The sequence below is a fragment of the Syngnathus floridae genome, chromosome 17, assembly GCF_059516105.1.
Source record: "Syngnathus floridae isolate MCC-2025c chromosome 17, RoL_Sflo_1.0, whole genome shotgun sequence".
Classification (NCBI taxonomy): Eukaryota; Metazoa; Chordata; class Actinopteri; order Syngnathiformes; family Syngnathidae; genus Syngnathus; species Syngnathus floridae.
Window position 1 is genome coordinate 10,691,752 of NC_142429.1, and position 20,383 is coordinate 10,712,134.

Sequence of the window (20,383 nt, forward strand, 5' to 3'; positions counted from 1 at the left end):
GAATTATGATAAAGATTCCCGTAGTTGTGTTTGCACGGGAGGAAACACCTCTGAATATTTTTCATCTTTAATTTATATGTGTCTACATATGTATATGTCATTTCACACTGCACTTTTTGGTGTGTTTTAAAAAACTTTTTAAAAATAAAATATAAATATATATAAAAATAAATATATGGTTTTTTTTTTACTCAAATCACATTGCTCACATTCATGTTTCATCTACTAATAGTTTAATTCTTGAAGCAACAGTTCAGCACGGTTGTGCAATGTGCATTGACTTTTTATTTTGTTACACGTCAGTCAAAAAAAAAAAAAAAACACAACACTACCACAAACGATACACCCCTCCATTTGTCCGAGTAGCAAACGCAGCTGAAACCTTTATTGCATAAGGTTTTAATATCAACGTTGCTATTGTGAGCAATACGTGTGGGCGAGTATAAAAATACAACTCCTGATGGAAAAAGAAGTCAAACGCTCACACACAAACTGCACGGCCTCTTGCATGATGTTGCTTCTCCTTGCACATGACAATACAAATGTACAACAAATGCATTTATTCATGCGGACATCGAATTGGTTGCACGTTAGCTAAGTGCGTTTGTGATGAAAATTTGTACACATCAGGGCTTCTCTGTGTTAGCGTTAAACCGTGTGGAAAAGGCTCGGGGCACACTTGATCACAGCGGCTGTGATAAGGTCTAACAGAGTGTATCAGTTGAAAGGGGTGCTGGAGTTTACACCCCCAGCAGCACTTTGATAAATGAAGCTTCTGACTTTCTCGCCTTAGCTAATCAATTAGCAACCTCTGCATTCCCCCATGCTTCCTTTTTGGCTTGCTACAACACCCGTTTCCATCGAAGCCTATCTTCTGCATCCTTCTGCCATCAAGTTAGCCATTTATCGATCTTCTCGGGCATCCTCATTTTATCTCCTACCAAACTTCTTAGCACACCCACCATTCCTCTGGACTAAAATCCACCAACCAGTCATCTCTATCCTCAAATCCTTTCCATTCTGCTCTGCTGCATTTTTGGACATTGTCTAAGGTGGATAGTTACAAGACCACATATGGGAGAGATGCATTTAAAATTTGGAAACTGCCCGAGGGAATGCAGCTCATGCAGACATTAGCCAACTATGTGATCATGAAAAGTAGCCCCGCTTAAGAAAAAGCTATTTGATGTTGGAAAACAGCCACGTTGAATTCAAATCCCATCAAAACAAGTTAAATTGCACATTATTCTTTTGGTGACTTGAAAGGGTCTTGCGTCTTGCTTTGTTTAAGTTACATCAAAGCTCTAATACAACATTCCTGCCCAATGGAAAAAAATGAAACGTACTCAAATTACATTTATCCCTTTTCCCCGTGTCTTGTTTATGTAAATAGCTAAATAGACCTGCAATGTCAATGTGTGTGTGTGCGTGTGAAGGTATTAGTATGTATGAAGTGCATAAATGGAAAGGCGCATAATGCTAACGTCAGGGACTTCCACGGCACTTTGGATTTGCTTGCTTCGCCTCCACTCTGGAGCCTGCGCTGTACGCATATTCTACCCCTCATCAATAAATTACATATTAATGCCTCCTCCACCTCCTCACCTGATTTACACTAATCCACCAAGCCCCCTCTCTTCCAGTCATGCCCCTCTACATTCCTCTTTGGCATCTTCCTCTTCTCTCCTTCCTGCTTGCACCTATTCGTTGATTTTTTTTTCCTGTTTCCGACCAATCTCTCGCTTTATTTGTTTTCATTTGCCGACTGTAATATTCAGTCTTCCCTGTCCGGGCTAGTATTATATGAACACTTAAGGGCATCAGCGTAGAAGAAATTAACCTGAGCCCCAAGTACAAAGAGTAATGTGAATGGCTGTGCAGTTTATTATCATATCCTAATCATCCAGCCATACCACTTATTTTGTTCATGGCAAAACCCACATTGCAATTTGCATTAAAGTAAAAATATGAAATGATTCTGGCAGTGCTCCTCATAAGTAATCCACAGATGTGAGCTGGTTTTGGATAAGATGTTGCAAAAAAAAAAAAAGACTTAGTGAGTGTGACACAAGGTGGCGCTACTCTTACAAGGCGAGAGATAAAAAATAGATGACGTGATGTCAAGCCACTGGTGTGAAATGTAGAATAATAAGGCAGTAATGAAGTCAAGAGAAGGCGTGTGTTTAATTTGTGCGAGGATATTATAGCGGTAATTAAAGACTACTATGCAACGACAATTTAAAAGCAAACAACACTAAGCGTCGAGGGAACAACAGAGTTATCATGCAAGCAATTATATTTTTTTGCTAGGCCGACAAAAAATACCACAGCCAGAAGACAAATGTTACACATATTATTTTCCAGGTGTGGGCGGAGCTTTTCTCATGGGATCCAGGACCGCCATCCACCCTCAAAATGAAATTAATAAAATGAAAAGATTAGCTACGGATGGATCTTTCATTTTATAGTTAACTTTTATGTTTTTAGCCTTTCATTGATTACCTGCCTGTTCTAATAAGTATTAATGATCACATGACTAACAAGTAAATTGCTACTCCTCAGCAGCACTTTCAAGTTTGCTTTCTGTCTTTTCCTGTCTTAGTTCCCTTCTGATCTTGTCATCCAGCCATCTTGTAGCTTTCACTGAGAGAGATATTAATGTGGCAGTTTAATTAGAAAGAACTCACATGGGTATTGATTATGCACTTGCCGGGGGTAAGGTTTGCCCTCTGCTCCAGTCATGTATTGATCTTTATCAGGGGTGGACCAGAGGAGCCCTCTGAGTTCACATATCAAGCAGGTGAAGTTTTATGATGACCTTTATTTCTGACTGGTAAACAGACGGCAGTGTGATTAAATGTTTAGCACATTGTTCATTGTTAAAATATTTTTTTTTTTTATTTGAAATAGCATGTCAAATTATTTTAATATATTTTTAAATTATTTTAAGAAGCCTTTTTTCTTTTAAGAATTTTTCGATCAGTCTGTAACCTCAAATGAAATCACTTTTCTCATCCAAAAGGCCAAGCCATTCTTTTTCAGTATAGCTTGGATCATGTTTTTTTGAAATCCAACCAAACAGGGATTCAATGAGCAGGGCCTGGGGAAAGACCTTAACTCTAGGAGACGGATATTAAAAGACTTTATAACATTCCTGTCTATGGCTCACTTCACTGCTCTAGCTTTAGGCTCTTAAGTTAAAAATGGCTCGGAAAGGTCACTCTAACATATTATTTGGGCGCAGATAATCTACCACTGTGAATTCGATTTCATTTAAAGAGTTTTGCCTCAAGGAAATAAAGATTTTTTCTTTTCTCCTTTTTGTTGAGTAATTTAGCATTGCATAATTTGACAAACAGAAATTCTGATAATGAATTACTTCTACTATAGGACATGGATTAATAAAATTGTTTTTATGCAATGGAGCTCCAAGCAAATGGAGAAAAGGTCACGTGACAATCATTTGTGATTTAATAGCTCCAAAAAAATAACAAATGACAGAATGGGCAGTATTTTTCTTTTCTTATCCCTCCCGATACTATAGTTGTGGGTCAACCTATTGAATCGTATGCATAGCTTATCTTGCAATATGATGGAAGTGTGCAGTTTATTTCTGGTGCCGTGTAGGAAATTGCAGTTTTGTAATGTTGGAAGTCCAGCTAGAATGAGTTGTTGAATGTAACAGTTACTTTGTGCCTATATAAGAAATAAATACAGGAACAATGATCAAGCAACCTCATGGAACGCATTAACAAATATATTTGACTTGTTGTACTTTATTTACTTGACTTTACTTTCATCTCGCTAATTAGTCTTTTTTTAAATAATGCAATTATAATTCGATAGTCGCCTAAATGTCTCACGAGACAGAAACCACAAAAATATTAAAAATACAATGTAAAATTTGGAAAGCTAAGGTCAAATTAAATATTTTCAGGTTCTCAGCATTTGATAGTTTTGACCCCAACCCCAGCCCAATTCCCACAGCACCTAACAGCTCGTATTCACCTTTGATCAGGACACAAAATGGCAGCACCGGCTCGCCTGAGATGTCAGACAGCTGCCAATTAGATCAGCTCAGCCTCAGGCAAGTGGATGTTAGCCTTACAGCTACCCAGCTTGTTTTCCACACACTGTGCCTATATCGAACTTCTCTGCTCACTGGAATCTTGCAATCTGCTGCTGGAGTGGCATGTTTCGAAATTTAATACATATCATTGTCATTTTTTTTTTTTACCTGGAGTGACAGACTGTATTCAATGTCTATTATTATCATTCGATGCATTGTGGGGATTCAATTAGTCATTTAAATCCACTCTATACTATGTAGTTGACTTGAGAAACCTTTGTGATTTGTTGCATGAGGGAGATTTCAACCGAGATGTTGACAGCTACAGAAAAGTGAGTGAACGTGAGGGCTCATTAGAGCAAAAAGCGTTCGAGTTGTTTGAGATCGTGAGAGGAGAAGAGAGTAAACAAAAGCAAAACAAACTGATTGAAACGGCTTCATCTAATTGAGTTTCTGGCTTGAACTGGCATGCCAATGTACATATTGACATAAATGAGCGCACTTAAATTAAAACATACATGAACTCTGTCTCTGTCTATATATGTCTTTTGGTCTCAGGGGTAGAGCGAGTGGAGAGTAAAGTGGAAGAGTTGTGGCTTCAAAGATGCTTGCCTTGCCTTACCAATTAAAACTCACTTCAAATCCAAAAGCCACCCTTCAAATATATATTTTGCGCCTCAAAATACAGAGGTGGTGGAGTTTGCATGTTCTCCCCGTGGCTGGCAATTGTTTCAGGGTGTAGCCCCGCCTACCAAAGATTGCTCAGATAGACTCCAGCACATCCGTGACCCTGGTGAGGATGTGAAGAAAAAAAAAAAGAAACAAGTAGGCTGCTCTGTCTGTTCTTTCATTAACTGCCGGTGGACAGCACATACATCAAGTTCACACAACTTAGCTTAGGGAGTGCAACAGTAACCTGCACTGATCCACCCGCAAGGAGGGTTGCCTGTGATGGATTGTGTGACATGAGGAAAGCATACTTTCTCCTATAGTTACACTAAGCATTACTAAAATAGACTCTTTTTGGATCTGATGAAATCTGGAAGAATCATATAATCAGTACTGAAAAAGACCAGCAGATTTTTCTGAAGCTTATTTAAATCATCCAATTCATTTTACAGATATACTTAACGCAAGAAGTTTGTTTCTTGATTAATAGAAATTACAATAAATGACAAAAACAATAAAAAATACTCCTCAAACTGCAAGACTATATAATATAATATAATGTATTTTTTTTTATATTCACCAAGGTTTTCTTCAAAATTATTGTCAGGCAAGGAAAACAATCTGGTTTCCATTTTTGGAAACACAAGGTGGTTTGTTAGAAAAAAAAACTGTTGGTGAAAGTCTGATATCAGCAATTTAAGTATTTATAGCCGCAAAGTCATCTTCTCCTATCTCTGCCATTGTAACTTTTCACAGCAGTTGCCATAAACTTTAGAGATTTTAATGGGACTCCTAACTACTTCTCTGAAGATCACCATTCAGGACTTCAACGGATGTGTCCTCTACTGTGAAGGTGTTTTAAGACATCCGACACTTTCTGCCGGCCGGGAGCAGCTCTAACAACACGGAGGAAACGGTTGTTGCGGCGAAGCCGTCAAAAAATACGACCTCATGACCGGGTCATGATTTGTTTTTGTGAGGATATGCACTGCTGCCCGATGATTTTACTCTTGAGAACTTCCCGGACGAAATTTAAATTACAGACCTCATGAGCTTATTTATACTTGTGCAAAGTTCTGGGGAAAAAAAGTCCTGCTTTGTTGTGTTCAAAATGAACCTTCTTACTTGTGATTGTGAACAAAAGTATTGTAGCGCATATTTAGTCAAACATAGTTGACCACTTTTTGAAGCCGAGTGGCTGGGGAGGCTGATGCAGGACAAGCTATGGACGATGTCGACCACTTTCATCACTTCACCCTAGTGGGGAAGAGCAACAGTAATTCATCTCAATACTGAGTAGTTCAAGAGATCCTTTGTCCCAATAGTAATTAGACTGTTTAATGCCTCAGTTGAGGGCAGGCACTCATGACTGAGCCACCCCCCCAACCCTCCTCTTTATTTCTACTTCTATCATTTGGTCTCAGTTGTAAGCTACTGCTTGCTGTTGCGTTGCTATTTATTTATTTATTTATTAATTTTTTAAATTTATTTATTCATTTATTTATTTTTTATGATTATTTTTTATTATTCTTTTTATTTATTTATCGATCGATCTAGTAAAAGTTGGCTGGAATGAGCTCTCCAGACTTCAATTTACAGTTTATATTTTCAATGACGTCAAAGAGCCTGTTAAATTCGAGCTGAAATGAAATCTATCCACTCCCACTATAATCCTGCATTTGATTAATGTCGTGTTCTAATCTGCATTTGGAAGAAACCCATGGTTGTGATCTGTGGGTGTTCAAGTTCAATCATCTTCAGGGTGTCATGAGAACCATATTCAAATTGGACCAATAAAAAGTCACTTGAAACATCATGTAAATCATGACTTATTCATGAGACAAACATGGCGTCATATTTCAATGGATGATTGTTTCCTCCAACAATTGCACAGCGCTGAGTTTTTGTGGGTCAATTTCACTTTGGAAAAAGCTTTGGTTGATATGTGGCGTGTTGCGGGGCCGATATTTCATGCATGTGATTGTGCCACATTCTGCCGATGAGGTAGAGGGTGAGAAACTGTGCCTGCATAGTAATTGCTTGGGTAGGCTCCCATAATGTTTTAATGCATAAATATATCAAGCTCTGAAATTACAATTTAATGGTCTGTGGAATTAGAAAAGGAAGCTCTTATTCTCTGCATGCAACCCCCACCCTGCTATGCTAACTGCTTTTTTTTTTTTTTTTTTTACCGCCTGCCTTAATATACTCGCCGTTCTCTGTCCTTCCTGTAATACAAAGCTTTCTGTCTTTAATTTCTTTAGGTACTTTACCATTGAGGAGTTTTACATATTGTGGACACTTTAAAAAGGTCATGAGCAATTGAGTCTTTCAGCAAATAAAATAATTTAGTATACTATGAAAAACGGAACATATTTATTGCGGCATTTTAACAATATATCAATGTATATTTTTTTCTTTTAAGGTTCCCATTTTATTTTATTCCCGCCCGCCTCAACATTTTCCGGCTGTGTTACAGATAACAGATTTAAAACAGGAGAATAACCAGTTGCGACATTTGTCTGGCAAGCAAAGATTTTAATCACATTCTATGTTTTCACATCGGAATGAGATATCACACCTGAGTTAAATGCCTTCACTCAAATTCCTATCTTACAGATGCAAGGCAATAGAAAAACCCATACACTTTTGAGTTTTCAATAATTATTTCTGTCATTCTTCCTGCCATGTTCTGGCAAGTTACCGTTTCTCAACATATTCATTTTTCTCCTACTCATGCACAACTAATTGCTTGTTGGAAAGTGTCAGTCACAATGATGAAAATGGTGTGTGCGCTTGTATGTGTGCTAGAAAGTTCTATTGTGAAAAAAAAAAAGCAACATTATTCTATTTAACCATGAATCAAATGTATTTGTAATTGTTGTGTTGGGAAGTTTCAATTAAAATAAACTCTTCAGAGACAGACAGACTGTAAAGATTAAATTGGGTGTAAAAAAAAAATTGTATGCAAGCTATTTAATTGTTAATGTTCGAGATTTTAAAAATACAAAAAGCTACCCTTTTGACCCGTCTCTTCTGCTTCTATCTTTCAGTCGTTCATTATTTTGTAGCCATTCGCCCCTTCTTACATGCGATTGGACAATCAATAAAGGATTGTACAGCAAGGCAGAATGCCTCACATCCCCATTTGAGAAGAAAATTTGTGTTAGAAGATGGCAGCCACTGCACAATAGTGTATTGATGTTTTAAAGAAAAGAACTGGCCGCCATGCGTAAGAGTAAAGGAAGGCGAGAACAAAGCCTGGAAAAGTGGTAAAGTGATAAAGGAAGGAGTAAAAAATATGGACGGAAATAGGTTTAATAATACAATGTGAGCAGTTAAGTAAGAGTGTTTGTGTTATTTTATGTTTTGCATTCATGTTCATTATTTTATACCTTATAATTTGTTTAATTTTTAAGCATCATTATTGGGGCGAAAATGAAATCTCAAGAGGATATCCTTTGAAGGAATAAACAAAACAGTTTTTTTTTTTATTTTTATAAATGCTTCATGCTGTACCCACTGCGAAAATAGCAAAACTTAATTTAGCCTGCCCGTGAGCAAATTTAGACCACGCCTCAGGCCGGACATGCACTAAGCACAAAAATAGAGCAGAATTCTTTTTGTGGGAGAGAAAAGCCAACATGCTGGAAATTGGACACATTAAGGCACCACTGAGCAGAATGTGTGCGGTTGGCTGTGGAAATTGTGCGTCACGATTGTTGCAAATAAGGAACACCTTTTAAAAATGCCACTGACATTTATCTTGGACCATGCTTCAAGGCAGTGGCGCTCCCGGTGCACTTCTTAGTTGTGTATATATATCTATAAATACATTTATTTTGCCATCAAAAGCCCTTTCTCGGGATTGGTTTTTGTTATGTACTTTGTCGTGTCACAAAGGCAAAAAAATATTACTATTCTATTATCACTATTCTGCTTAACATCGTTCTTGTTTTTCATACCAAAACCTTTTGTTCATTTTTGGGGTCAGTTATTGGTGAAAGCAACCCAAGGTCTGAACGATAAAAAGGTAGAAATTTACCCTTTTCTTCTTGCTGAAATAGTCTTTTTTTTCTTGTCATAATTTCTTGTGAGTTTTGAAAGGTCAGTTATAATACTTGGCTGGCAATATAGGGAACTTAGCTTTGAAAACGCAATGAAATAATTTAACCTATCAATTCAAATATTCCATCAAATAGCACCAAAGCAAAAAAAAACAATCCGGCAAATACAAGAGATTTTCAGGCAATAAAAAAATCTAAAATGACAAAGTGTTTGTCATTTTGTGCAACGCTTACATACGAGGTCCATTGTTTTCATGCGTCCTCATAAAATAATGTGTGGGTTGGATCTTAACCTCTTTAGCAAGCACTCGGAAAGCATGGTTATCTGGTTTTGAAAATCCTGCTATCTGTGGATCAATAACACTGAAAAGGTTGGAAGTGGTTGGTGGATTGGGGGAGGCTACATTCATAAGAGTACAGTGCTTGCCGCCATTAGTCTTTTGACCTCACCACAATTACTGGAAGTACTATTCGTTGTGGCTCTCTCTCTCGCATACTGCTTATTTGATTCACTGAACTCATTTAGCAATTTATATCAACATTTACCCCTCTCACTACTTTTGATAGCGTTCTATCGACTCCCTTGCAGTCCTGGTATTCGATTATTTTCTCAGGACTTTGCTTTGATAATTATTTTTCTTATTTGCTATTACATTTATGATAGACTAAGATTGGAAATAGTCATTAACATTGGCTGTCACAAAATATTCTCGGATGACTAATGCAAGTTGAGCACCAGAAAAGAAAGTATTTGTCTTGCTTATAAGTCCAATTTTCATTTTTTATTTTTGCTGGTGTGAAAGCTATTGACTAAGTCATGGACTCTTCAGAAGATTGTTCAGTCAGACCACTCACATTAATAGTGAAGTAAATTGAAAAATGCAATCAATGATCAGAGTGAATCACTGGCAGTAATGATATCAGTGTGAGATAATCCAATTATTGCCGCACAGAGATTCATTCTCTATTGGTATTTGGGTGCTTTGCCTGTCACAGTAAAGTATGTACCACTTTCTTGCCTGATCAAAGATTCCAGAGACAGCATTTAGAGAAAATGAGGATACATTTGGGCTTTGAGTCATACTATTAAGGAAAGACTCCATGAAATGCACACAATCTTTCTTGACTTGTATCCCATATTGCATTAGAATATAGACATTTAAATTCTTATTAAAAGTGACCTGATCCTCTTAATGAGTTTTGGGTGCATAAATAGCCAATTGCAAACATTGACAAACGTGAGCCCTCAAACTGGGTTTGGCATATGAAATTAACTATTGAATTCATAACCATAAAATATAATAAAAAATAAAATATATATATATATATATATATATATATATATATATATATATATATATATATATATATATATATATATATATATATATATATATATATATATATATATATAAATATAACAATATAAAGTAATCTGGCCCTGCGTGAAAAAGTACTAAAACTGTTTGGTCCACCCTGGGTAACAAGAACTGAAAACAAGTGTTTTGTGTAACTAGCATTGGGTCTCTGTGGAGACACTTTGACACATTCTCCCTCGCAGGATTGCTCCAAGTCAGCAACACCGAAGTGCTTTCAAGCATGAACAGCCTTTTTAAGTCATGCCACAGTATTTCAATCAGATTGAAGTCAGGACTTTGACCACTCCAAAACCTTTTCTTTTTTTTTTTTTTTTTAAAGCTTTCTAAAGTTGACTTGCAACAAAGAATAAAAACCCATTTTTTCCCTCATTGCATTCTGGTAGATCCCAAATGAAGCCCACAATACATCAACATTGACATGTCAAACGCTCACCTCTGATAACACCTGGCCCTTGAGTAAATAAGCTCCCTAAGGTTGAGGAAATATTGTATATTACTCTGTCCATAGTACTTTAAAAAGGGCCATAACACAGCTGCAGGAGACCTGAATGAGCATCACACACGTATGCTAATGTCTCTTGCCACCTGCAGCTGCATCAGGAATTTTAGTCCTTTCGTTAACCAGCCAGATAGAAAATGGTTGGATGGATGAATATTCATTTCCCATCATTTCCTGCAGCCACTTACTGGATAATTCCACAATTTCCACCAACGTGTTTGCATGAACACAAACGTATCTAGAGGAGGAATTAGAAGATTACCTTTGCATGTCCCATGATATGATATAAAATAAAGTCTCTAGGAAGCATTAGCGCGGCTTTAACGTTGTTTGAATTTCTTTTACTCTCATCACATTTCAGCCCCTCTCACTGGCCATTATGAGCTGAGTAGTGGTTGAGATATAGTTTCCCACTGGGGACTGCTAGCATTCCTGCTCATTCAGCATCTTCTCACTCATTCCTGTTTGCCCTCCCTTTTTCCATCATTGCTTCTCAGCTTTCATCCCCGCGAGGGTTTTGTATTGTGCGCAACACAGCATCGTCATTAAAAATCGTTTCAAAAAATTATTTCGTTAAAAAACAGCAGAAATTGATCTGATTTGCTGAAGAAAGTACCAACATGTTTTTCTGGAGTAGTATATTTTGTCTGAACTTTTTAGTGACTCTATATAGATACTTGAAGTCCAAATCAATTATTTCATTCTGATTTACAAATTATTACGTCGCCTTGGTTTAAAAAAAAAAAAAAAAGAGCCCTTAATACTACTTGGAGTGAACTTGCCAAACAATTGTAATCTCATATGAATTACAGGCCAATCAGATAAAGTGGCTGATGTAATTGACAAGCAAATTGCAAGCAAAAATGTTTTGTTTGTTTTTCACATAGTGATGGATCAGCAGCTAAAGCAAGCACAATTGTATTCAGCAAGCGCCACTCGCTGCTCTCTTTTGCAGAGCCAATAAAATCAGACCTGACTATTGATTTTTAGATTCATGAAAGTACCTGCAAATTTTTATTTGTATCAAATGAACCATACGATGAACAATCTAACATAAATAAGAGTAAAGTCTCCCCAGTTAAAGCCAATTTAAACACTTTCTTAATGTGCTGGAAAAGAATCGTCTCTCTGGATGATCCAAAGCAAAGCATCAGATTGCAATCAGAACAATTTTCTGCACTAAATGTTCCCTCCATCTCCTCCCATGCGCTCTCCTATAATTGTTTCAAAAAGTTTTATTCTCTCCTAAATCAGTGCTGCTGGCAGGTAAATTACTGTCGAGCCACGAGGGAAAAGAAGTAATTAAAGTGTTGGTGCTTTCACAAGCCAGGAATATATTTTTTACATGGATTCCAGATTCCTGAAGATATGAATTGCTCGAGAAATAATGCAGCTTCATTTGTTTACCCTCTCCAAAACAAAAAAATATTGACAATTTATCATTTTTGCGTAATATGAAAAATAAGAAAAAAATAAAACTATTGACAATTTATCGTTGTTGCGTAATAAAACAAATGATCAGTAATGAGCTTTCAATGCATTAATTATAATGCAAGTGCACGAATGTGCTGTCGTGACTTTTTTTAAGGACTCTGATTTCTTTCCGTACAACTGTTGGACTCATTTTTTCTGGTTTTATCTTCTTTTGTAGGATTTTGCCAACTAATGAGCTGTGCGCAAGAGCAGCTGAGGGTAAGTTCACTCTGCTTGGTGTCAAGTGTGTCAAACGTCTATGTCCAAACAGTTAGGAAGAAATTAGGAAGAGAACCACTGACATGACCTGTTTATTTCAATAAATAAACATTATTAGTAAGTAAGAAACCGTCTGGAATTTGACAAATACAAGAGGCTCATATTGTAAATTGTAGGTTAAGGACATTTTGGTGCTATTATAAAATTAAGGCTTTGATATAACTTGTACGTGGAGGCATGTGTATGATGAGTATGTTTTGGTTTAATTACGTGTCAAGAGAACGGAGACTAGCAGTAAATCGGCGGCCTCATTATAAATTTGTGTGGACTGCGTTCAGCTTGCTCATATCCACTTAATGAGTCGGGTCTCTCCTCTCTTTACTGGCTTCTTGTATCAGAGACCTGAAGGGAAGTACTTTATATTATTGCTGAATATATAAAAGTGGTTTATTTAGATATATTTTTAATCGATTTTCAATCCCAAAAAAATGCAGCTACAGCAGCAGTGAGGGCGGCTCATTTTAGCTTTGATGTCATGCAGCACGGCTCTCATTAAATTGTGGCTACATTTTGAGTCTAAAAATAAACTTCCAGCTTGTGTGTTATTATTCATGCCATGGCATCTTATTGCAATCCCCTCTACACACAGCTACCAGCCAATTTAATTTCTTTGGTAATTGTCTATAGCCATAAAGATATGAATGAGTATTTCCTTCAGCATAATGGGGGAAATGAGAAGAGCATAGATTACACTTGCAGTTTGGATCTGGACACTAAATTGTTTTTATTAGTTATGTAGCCTTTGGGCATTTTTTTTCCTTTCTTAAAAAAGAAGCACTTAAAATTGAATGTTACGTTTGTCAATAGCTCTCTAAGCCCAGACACATAATGTCAAGTTTCCGTTTCAGCCTATTTTCTGTGCCTTTGTGCTTTGCTTTTTAAACGCTTGCATAGCTTTTAGCGTTTTAATTTAGTCGAGAAAATAACCTGCGCCGCAAATTGTGTTTAGAGTTCAAAATAGGCAATTATTTAACATTGCCAAAAGCAGAGCTAGCTTCTGCATACGAAATCATCATCATCTATTTTAGTCATGGATGTTTCTGGGCCAAGTAATGATTTACACGGTTACGTAGAAAGTCCCTTTTAACAGAATTTATTTGTGACACTTTCCCAACTTGCTGCCCGTTTACTGTTAAATGAACATGGAAAGTGTATTTTGCCAGCATATCATAATTTGATCCAAGGCCCCCCAGGGGTTGGACCAAAAGCAACTATTAAATGTGCATAAACAAAAAAGCTGTTTTATTTGACAATCGTGTCTCTAAATTGAGACATTTTCAACTGCACTCCTTTTTGTACTTCATCTCGTCATGTCCCATAGCGATTACAGCCCCATCATCAAATTTACAGCTGACGTGAAATGAAGCGAAATTATTCATGCTATAAGATTTTGTTTCATGAATGAAGAAGTCAGCAAATCCATCAGATTAGCAGAGAATTTCCCAAGAGGTCTGCATATATATTTTTTGGTGGAGCAAAGCGAGAATGGGCTGCATTTCTCGCCGCTTTATTAAGATTCAAGCGGTTGCAGTGGCAAAGAAGAGATCATTAGAATCAATATTCAATTTGAGAGCAGCTGCTTGTGATGTGGGGCGTTGCTTCATAAAAATGTCAAAAAGATTTAGTTGTGACATACACTGGCGGTATGACTCGTATTTGTTGTTATTGATTTGAGACGATATAGGAAACTATCCGGAAGAACGGCTATGTTAATATGCAAATATGAAATGAAATACAAGAGTAATAAAATAACATGAGGCAATGCTGTGCAATATATCAGTTGGAAAACAATCATGTATATTTTGTGTATTATTTTTGTGTTACGGAATCTTATCAAAGGAACTAGGACACATACAATATGGTCCAAAATGTCTTTTTTTTTTTATCTTTATGTGGAGACAGATAAAAATCAGAAATGATTTTTTTTTTTGGTGTGTGTACTAGGCCCAGGAGGATATTCAGCCAACACTGCCATGTTTACCACTTTGCTACCACTGATTTAGATTTATTTGATTCACATATGGTTTCAGTTATTTTCAGCACAACGATATTTAATTGTGATAGGACCCACTCATCATGCAAACTGATTCAATTAGCAAAAAAAGTGCAATATGTCTGAGTCACATCCAAATCTTACCATGTGTGGACCAAAAAGTCTCATTCAGCACAACTGGACCTATTACGGCGCTTGAAGTGTTTCCACGCTGTGCTTGAATCAGTGGAGCCTGTCAAATGACAGGATTCCAGCAGGCGCAAGTCGAATCAGTACTTTCACACATATGTGCAAACACACACGTATAGCCTCTATTAGGTGAGCGTTGAGGCTGGTCTATTCCCCTATGCTCTCAACAGTTCTCTCCTCCTCACCTCCTCAGATTCAATCAATAGGAGCTCGTTCACCTCAAGGGGAGGGGTACTGTGTGTGTGCATGTGTGTGAGGCAGGGATGTGGAATGTTGATCACTCTCTCTCGTTCTCTCTCTAATAAAATTAATAAAAGCTCTAATAAAAATAATGATAAATAAAAAAATACAATAAAAAATAATAAACAAATATAAAAGCTCTTCGTCAAACACACTTGAAGCTTTCCCAGATTAAAAATAAATGCACCAGATCAAATAAATATATATTTGGCGAGTTTGCTCGCAGACTAGACTGCTGCATTGTCAAGATCTTCTTCAGACTAGATTTATGCAACTCAAGGATTTGCCCTAGAGACTCGAAGGTGGCAGATACAAGACCTCTTTCTGACTAAATAAATACAAATTAGTTTTTTCAAGCAACTCTACATCCAATAAGCAGATCTGTCAAATACGCTTTCCACATGCATATTGCATCGTGCATTGTGAATTTCTCTATTGACATGTCACATATAAAAAAAAAAGTGTTTTCAATATTGTTCAATGAGAGCTGGCCAAATGTCAGTTGAACAGGATTTTTTTCATAGCTCTAGGTTCCAGCCTTTTCTGCTGACATTTGAGCTCCACCAGGACACAGAATGACTGTCACAGCCAGTGTTCAATTGCCTTGCTCTGCCATGCGTGGAAGGTAAAAGCCACCAATAGATGAACACTCCACTTGTACGTGGACTACACAATTACTATGAAACCACATTGCCGACCACCGCCAGTACTTTTAATATATAGAATTTAAATGCCAATGTACATCTACCATCATCAAATGTTGCAGTTTCGATGCTTCGACCCCCTCAATGTGGAGTTTGTGTTCCCTCTGCGCTTGCATTCATGCTTCCCAGTTTCCCCCCTCCATTAACATTTATATTAAGTTATTTGGATACTTGAAATTGCCCAAAGGTGTGAATATAACTAAATGGCAAACTCTATACGCCTCGTCATTGACTGGCAATCGCTAAACATAAAAGGATAAGAAGAATAAAATGGGAGGATTAAATGTATTTATTCAATGTATTTTTATGAATGAAAAACAGTATTGAGAATATTAGTACATGAAAAAATGAATATGCGTAAATAATGAAGTATAGCGGTATAGTCAGAGCAATTCTAGTTGTTAAGGTGGGGGAAAGAAGTGCCTTTCATAATTCAAGGGAGTTCTGACAATTTCATTGGCTCGCTCGCTGTGTTTAGGAGAAAACAAAATGTCACATTCCCCCAGGAAGAGGAATTGCACACCCAAATGAACACAGACGCACACACATGCACACAAATTTCTCCCTCTACATCAAACATTTACTGTGTTGTGTAACTTTAAACAGATATTTAGCATATAGCAAATAAAATACAGTTTATTATTTAAAACCATTCACGCTCACATCGACGGGCAATATGGAGCGGGCTATATTATTTCTTTCTCATAAAATAATGTTGGTAAAGTTTTTCCAAACACAGAAGCTAAATAGACAGCTTAGAATCGGGGAGCTATTTTCAGAAAAATAATGGTTGTAATGAATCAGTTTGTATCTTTCCCTTAATATCGCACGCTGCACGGTGTCTTGATTTTTTTTGGTGGGGTGGGGGTCAGAGTGCACTCCTCTTGAGCCTGCTTTACAAAAAGTAGGCAGTCCATCGTTTTGTCCCACTGTTATTTAATTGAAGGAACAGACTGTTTCCCCGCTTTAATTACAAGCCGTCAAGCCGACAGAGGGGAAACCCTGAGATATGGCCACTTGTGCGCTGTACAGAAAGCCAATTATGGGACTAAATTGGAATAGCTGCCTTGAAATATTTGCTGTGTCTGGACAGTGGAAAAACTGTTTTCAGAAACCCAGCAATTGACACATTAGCAATTAAAAACATTTTTAAAACTTCTAGCTTCTAGACCAGCAACTGTGAGACGAACGTGCTAATCAGTGTTCCATCGTTTCACAAGATTTCCTGATCTCAAACTACCGTATTTTTCGGACGATAAAGAACCTTGGACTATAAGGCGCACCTTCAATGAAGGGCCCATTTTAAAACTTTGTCCTTATATAAGGTGCACCGGACTATAAGGCGCACCATTAATGCATCTTGTCAGATTTTTAATCCAAATCAAATCATTCTCCATTTTATCTTTTTTATTTCAACTTCAGACACTTCAAATTACTTTATAATCACAAAATATTGATCCATAGTCTTTTTGATTCATGAGTCATAGTCTTCAGCAGGCCACTTATGATTGATTTCATGACACAATGCTTCGGGCCAGTTTAAATTTAGGAATTTGGTCCATATATAAGGCGCAACGGACTATAAAGTGGCTTATGAGAACATTTTAGGTTTTTAGGTGCAACTTATAGTCTGGAAAATACGGTACTTGATACTTAAGGGTTAGGTTTAGGTCTTGGTGGAACCTCTGTTACTCACAGCTTGGGTTTAGAAACAGTGTAACTCAACGGGCTTGACTTGAAAATAAAAATGCCATCAGAAGAATATGCAAAACAACAGTTTTGGGGGGAATGGAGGAAAATCATGGTGGTTATCTTGTGCATGTGTATGTGGATGCCAATGAATCAGAAATATACATTTCTAAAGGATCTTTTGAAAACTAAGGTTTGACTTTACCACTGGCTGTGTCTGACCCTTGAAAGTATGTTTCAATCAAGACAGACTAATATAATAACAAAAGGCGGGCTCGATTTTTAATAGAAAATGTTTTGCTATAAAAAGTTGCTTACGGCAAAAACTGTGCTGAGGAAGTGCATTGAATAAGAACCTTGGGACTGCTAGAGAAAGGACAGTTATTTTTTAAAGCACTGCTGAGGTATTTATTTTAAATTTTCAATCATGGTTTTATTAGTGATGAGTAAATCAATAGATTGGGAAATTAAGAGGCTAATTTGATTTTTTTAAACATCTGTAAAATGGGTCTTTTATCTTTTTTAATCGCAAAGAGTGATGTTAGCTATACTAAATTGCTTATAGCACTAGTCGGTTTCTGCAATAAAACGTTTTTTTTGTTTTTGACAGGTTTTATGTTGTAGTCTGCTTTTGCAATGCATTATTTAAACATGCTGTGGTAGGCAGTCTGCTTGGCTTGATTTATTTCATAGGTTTTATGTGAAATATGTTTGTAGCCGCAAGTTAATATAGGAAATACATATTTAGGTTATGTTTACTTCTTTTTTATTTTAACGGTAATATTTCTTAGTTTATTGTAATTGGACGTTATTGACTAAAAGAGAATGTGTTTGTGTGGATAAGAAAGCTGCCAATGGCTTTACAGGCTTTGGTTAATGCTTTATGTGTCTGTGTGGCTGCAAAATAAAGATGTGCCCAAAAGGCTGGAGGTGGAAAAGGAGAAGCACAGAGGAAAAAAAAAAAAAAGCGTGTCGCCAGTTGAACGAATAGATGAAATGTAGCTGTAAGAGCCATTTTTTTGTTTTTTATTTATACCCACATTGTGCTACAGGAGTACTTGAAACTTTGATTGAGCCTTACTTGACTTTATTGGACTCTTATTTGATATTTGTTGTTTTAAGTACCCGGTGGTTTTGCAACCTACTTGACAGTTTAAATTTCAGACCAATACCGGACTCGGGAAAACTCACCTATACAGAGTTGCCTTCGCTGGATTGTTGATTTCCTTGGAATCTTGCCTCCTAACTTGGCCTGCTCCCCTTGCATGCTAACCCGACCTGCCTGCCTTCCATCCATTATCAAGGTGCATACAAAGCTTGTTAAATATTTTTGAAATTAGACGCAACATTAGCTACTCACTTGCATTTATGCACTTGCAGCTTTTTCTTTTGCTTTATCTCATAATACTGTATACCTGGGGTAGGCAATTCCGATCCTCGAGAGCCAGCCGCTGTCCTGCTTCTTTTGTAGGTGTGCCTGCTGCAACACACCTGATTCTGCAGACCTTGCTAATTATCAATCAGGTGTGTTGCAACAGGGTGACATAGAAAACATGGAGGACCGGAATTGCCCACCCCTGCTGTATTACCTTCACATCCCTTATTCGCATACATACAAATAATTTAAACTCGAAGAACATGATGCACAATCTTGTCTGCCTTCCACCCAAAGTCAAGTGTGACAGGTTCCAGCTTCCTGTGACCCTGAATAGGATAAAGAGAAATGATGGATAGGGTGTAAAACTGATCATGTAAAAGTATGCCAAGTAATGAATATGATTTGAATTTTAGTTGTGGAACACCTCACATTTCTGAGGGTTCGATTCTGGTTCTGGTCTTCCTGTGTGGAGTTCATTCGAAAAACATGCATTGTCATTTGGCTGGAATTTTCTTATTTTCATTAAGCCAGCTGAGCTTTTCAACTTTACGACGGCGCTGTATTTAATTTTGCACCACTTCTACCTGTCTAAGTCGCTGCAGCGCTTTGGCCTTGCGCTCGCTCAGCACTGCATGTCAGCGCTAAATGAAGCCGGCCGGGGTGTGCACTTCAGCACAAAAGCTCAAACAAATGTCAAAACACTTTTGATCCGATGACACAAGTGTGATTTCTATTTTATAAATATTCCTGAAAGAATAATAATAATAAAGGGCTCTCGCTGAATGGCACTTTTCTAATCCAGGGCAAAAGGGTAAGTGGAGGAGCACCACTAGGCGTCTTTCGGAGAGAGAGTGAGCGAGAGTGGAGCTTGTGTCAGGACTGCAGTCAGCATCCTTGATCGCCTCCAGTAACATGTCACAGAACTTCAATTCATCAAGAGAATGAGCAAAAAAAAAATCAGCATTTTTTTTCCTAGCAACAAATACACACAGCTGAACTCTCTGACACATACAGTGCATTCATAATACACACGCACGGGCACGCACACATCATTTTCTGCTTTCCTCACGCTCCAGCAATCGCAGTCACATTGACTGCTGGCTTGCAAACACGCACACACACACACATACTGAGTCAGACTCACATTAAGCTTCTCACACAATCACATACACTGCGGTACAGTGTGCGCTCTCGCTCATACTCTCTCTCTCTCGCTCTCTCTCTCTCTGTCTCTCGCTCTCTTTGCCATCACTGGTCCCGCCTTCTCGTGAGCAGAAAGCACTTGGTAGTCCACCGCATGGGACTGGCTGCTGCTTCCCTTGAAGCTCCATCATTCAGCTCACTCCCTCTAAGTCACAGCTTTTCTTTTTCTCTTGTTTCTAAGCTCATTCTTGGCACTCCTTTGCCGTTGAGGTCAGAATTTGTGTGTTGTTGGGGTTGAGGGGGTTGTGTTGTGTTCATCTTGAGGGGGGGAACATGCAGCATCCCGGAGGAACATGTGTGGCGTTACCCAACGTGGATGCCTGTCCTCAATTGTCCTGCGCCGCCCTCACCTTTATGTATTTACAGCAGGTGAGTGTGTGTCTTGTATGCATGCTGCTCGCTGCTGCTATTGGACATCAAAAAGTGGAATTGAAAAAAATAACTGAATGAGTTTCTCTGAGCAAAAGAAGGCAAGACTGACTGACTAGCGAGTTGAGACAGTAATGAATCAACAGACAAATAAATAAATGAATAAAATTTAAAAATTCATAT

At 37.6% G+C, this 20,383-nt stretch overlaps 1 protein-coding gene and 1 long non-coding RNA gene across 8 annotated transcripts in view; one reads left to right on the top strand and one right to left on the bottom strand.

Moving 5' to 3' along the window:
- The window catches only part of LOC148384470 (uncharacterized), a 30,788-nt gene extending 12,113 nt beyond the window's left edge, over window positions 1–18,675 (bottom strand). The window contains exon 1 of the long non-coding RNA XR_015853202.1: window positions 18,442–18,675. This is a non-coding gene — a long non-coding RNA (uncharacterized LOC148384470). The remainder of the gene's footprint in view (window positions 1–18,441) is intronic.
- Window positions 1–20,383, top strand: part of rbfox1 (RNA binding fox-1 homolog 1) — a 66,966-nt gene that overhangs the window by 10,233 nt on the left and 36,350 nt on the right. Inside the window, exons 1-2 of one of the 7 annotated variants that reach the window (XM_088356700.1) lie at window positions 8,636–8,771; window positions 12,335–12,375. In XM_088356700.1, coding sequence (XP_088212826.1) covers window positions 12,349–12,375 — 27 coding nt within the window. In that variant the 5' untranslated portion in view covers window positions 8,636–8,771; window positions 12,335–12,348. Of the gene's footprint in view, window positions 1–8,635; window positions 8,772–12,334; window positions 12,376–18,792; window positions 20,201–20,383 lie in introns of those variants that run through there. The other 6 variants (XM_088356701.1, XM_088356704.1, XM_088356703.1 and 3 more) reach the window with 6 other exon arrangements.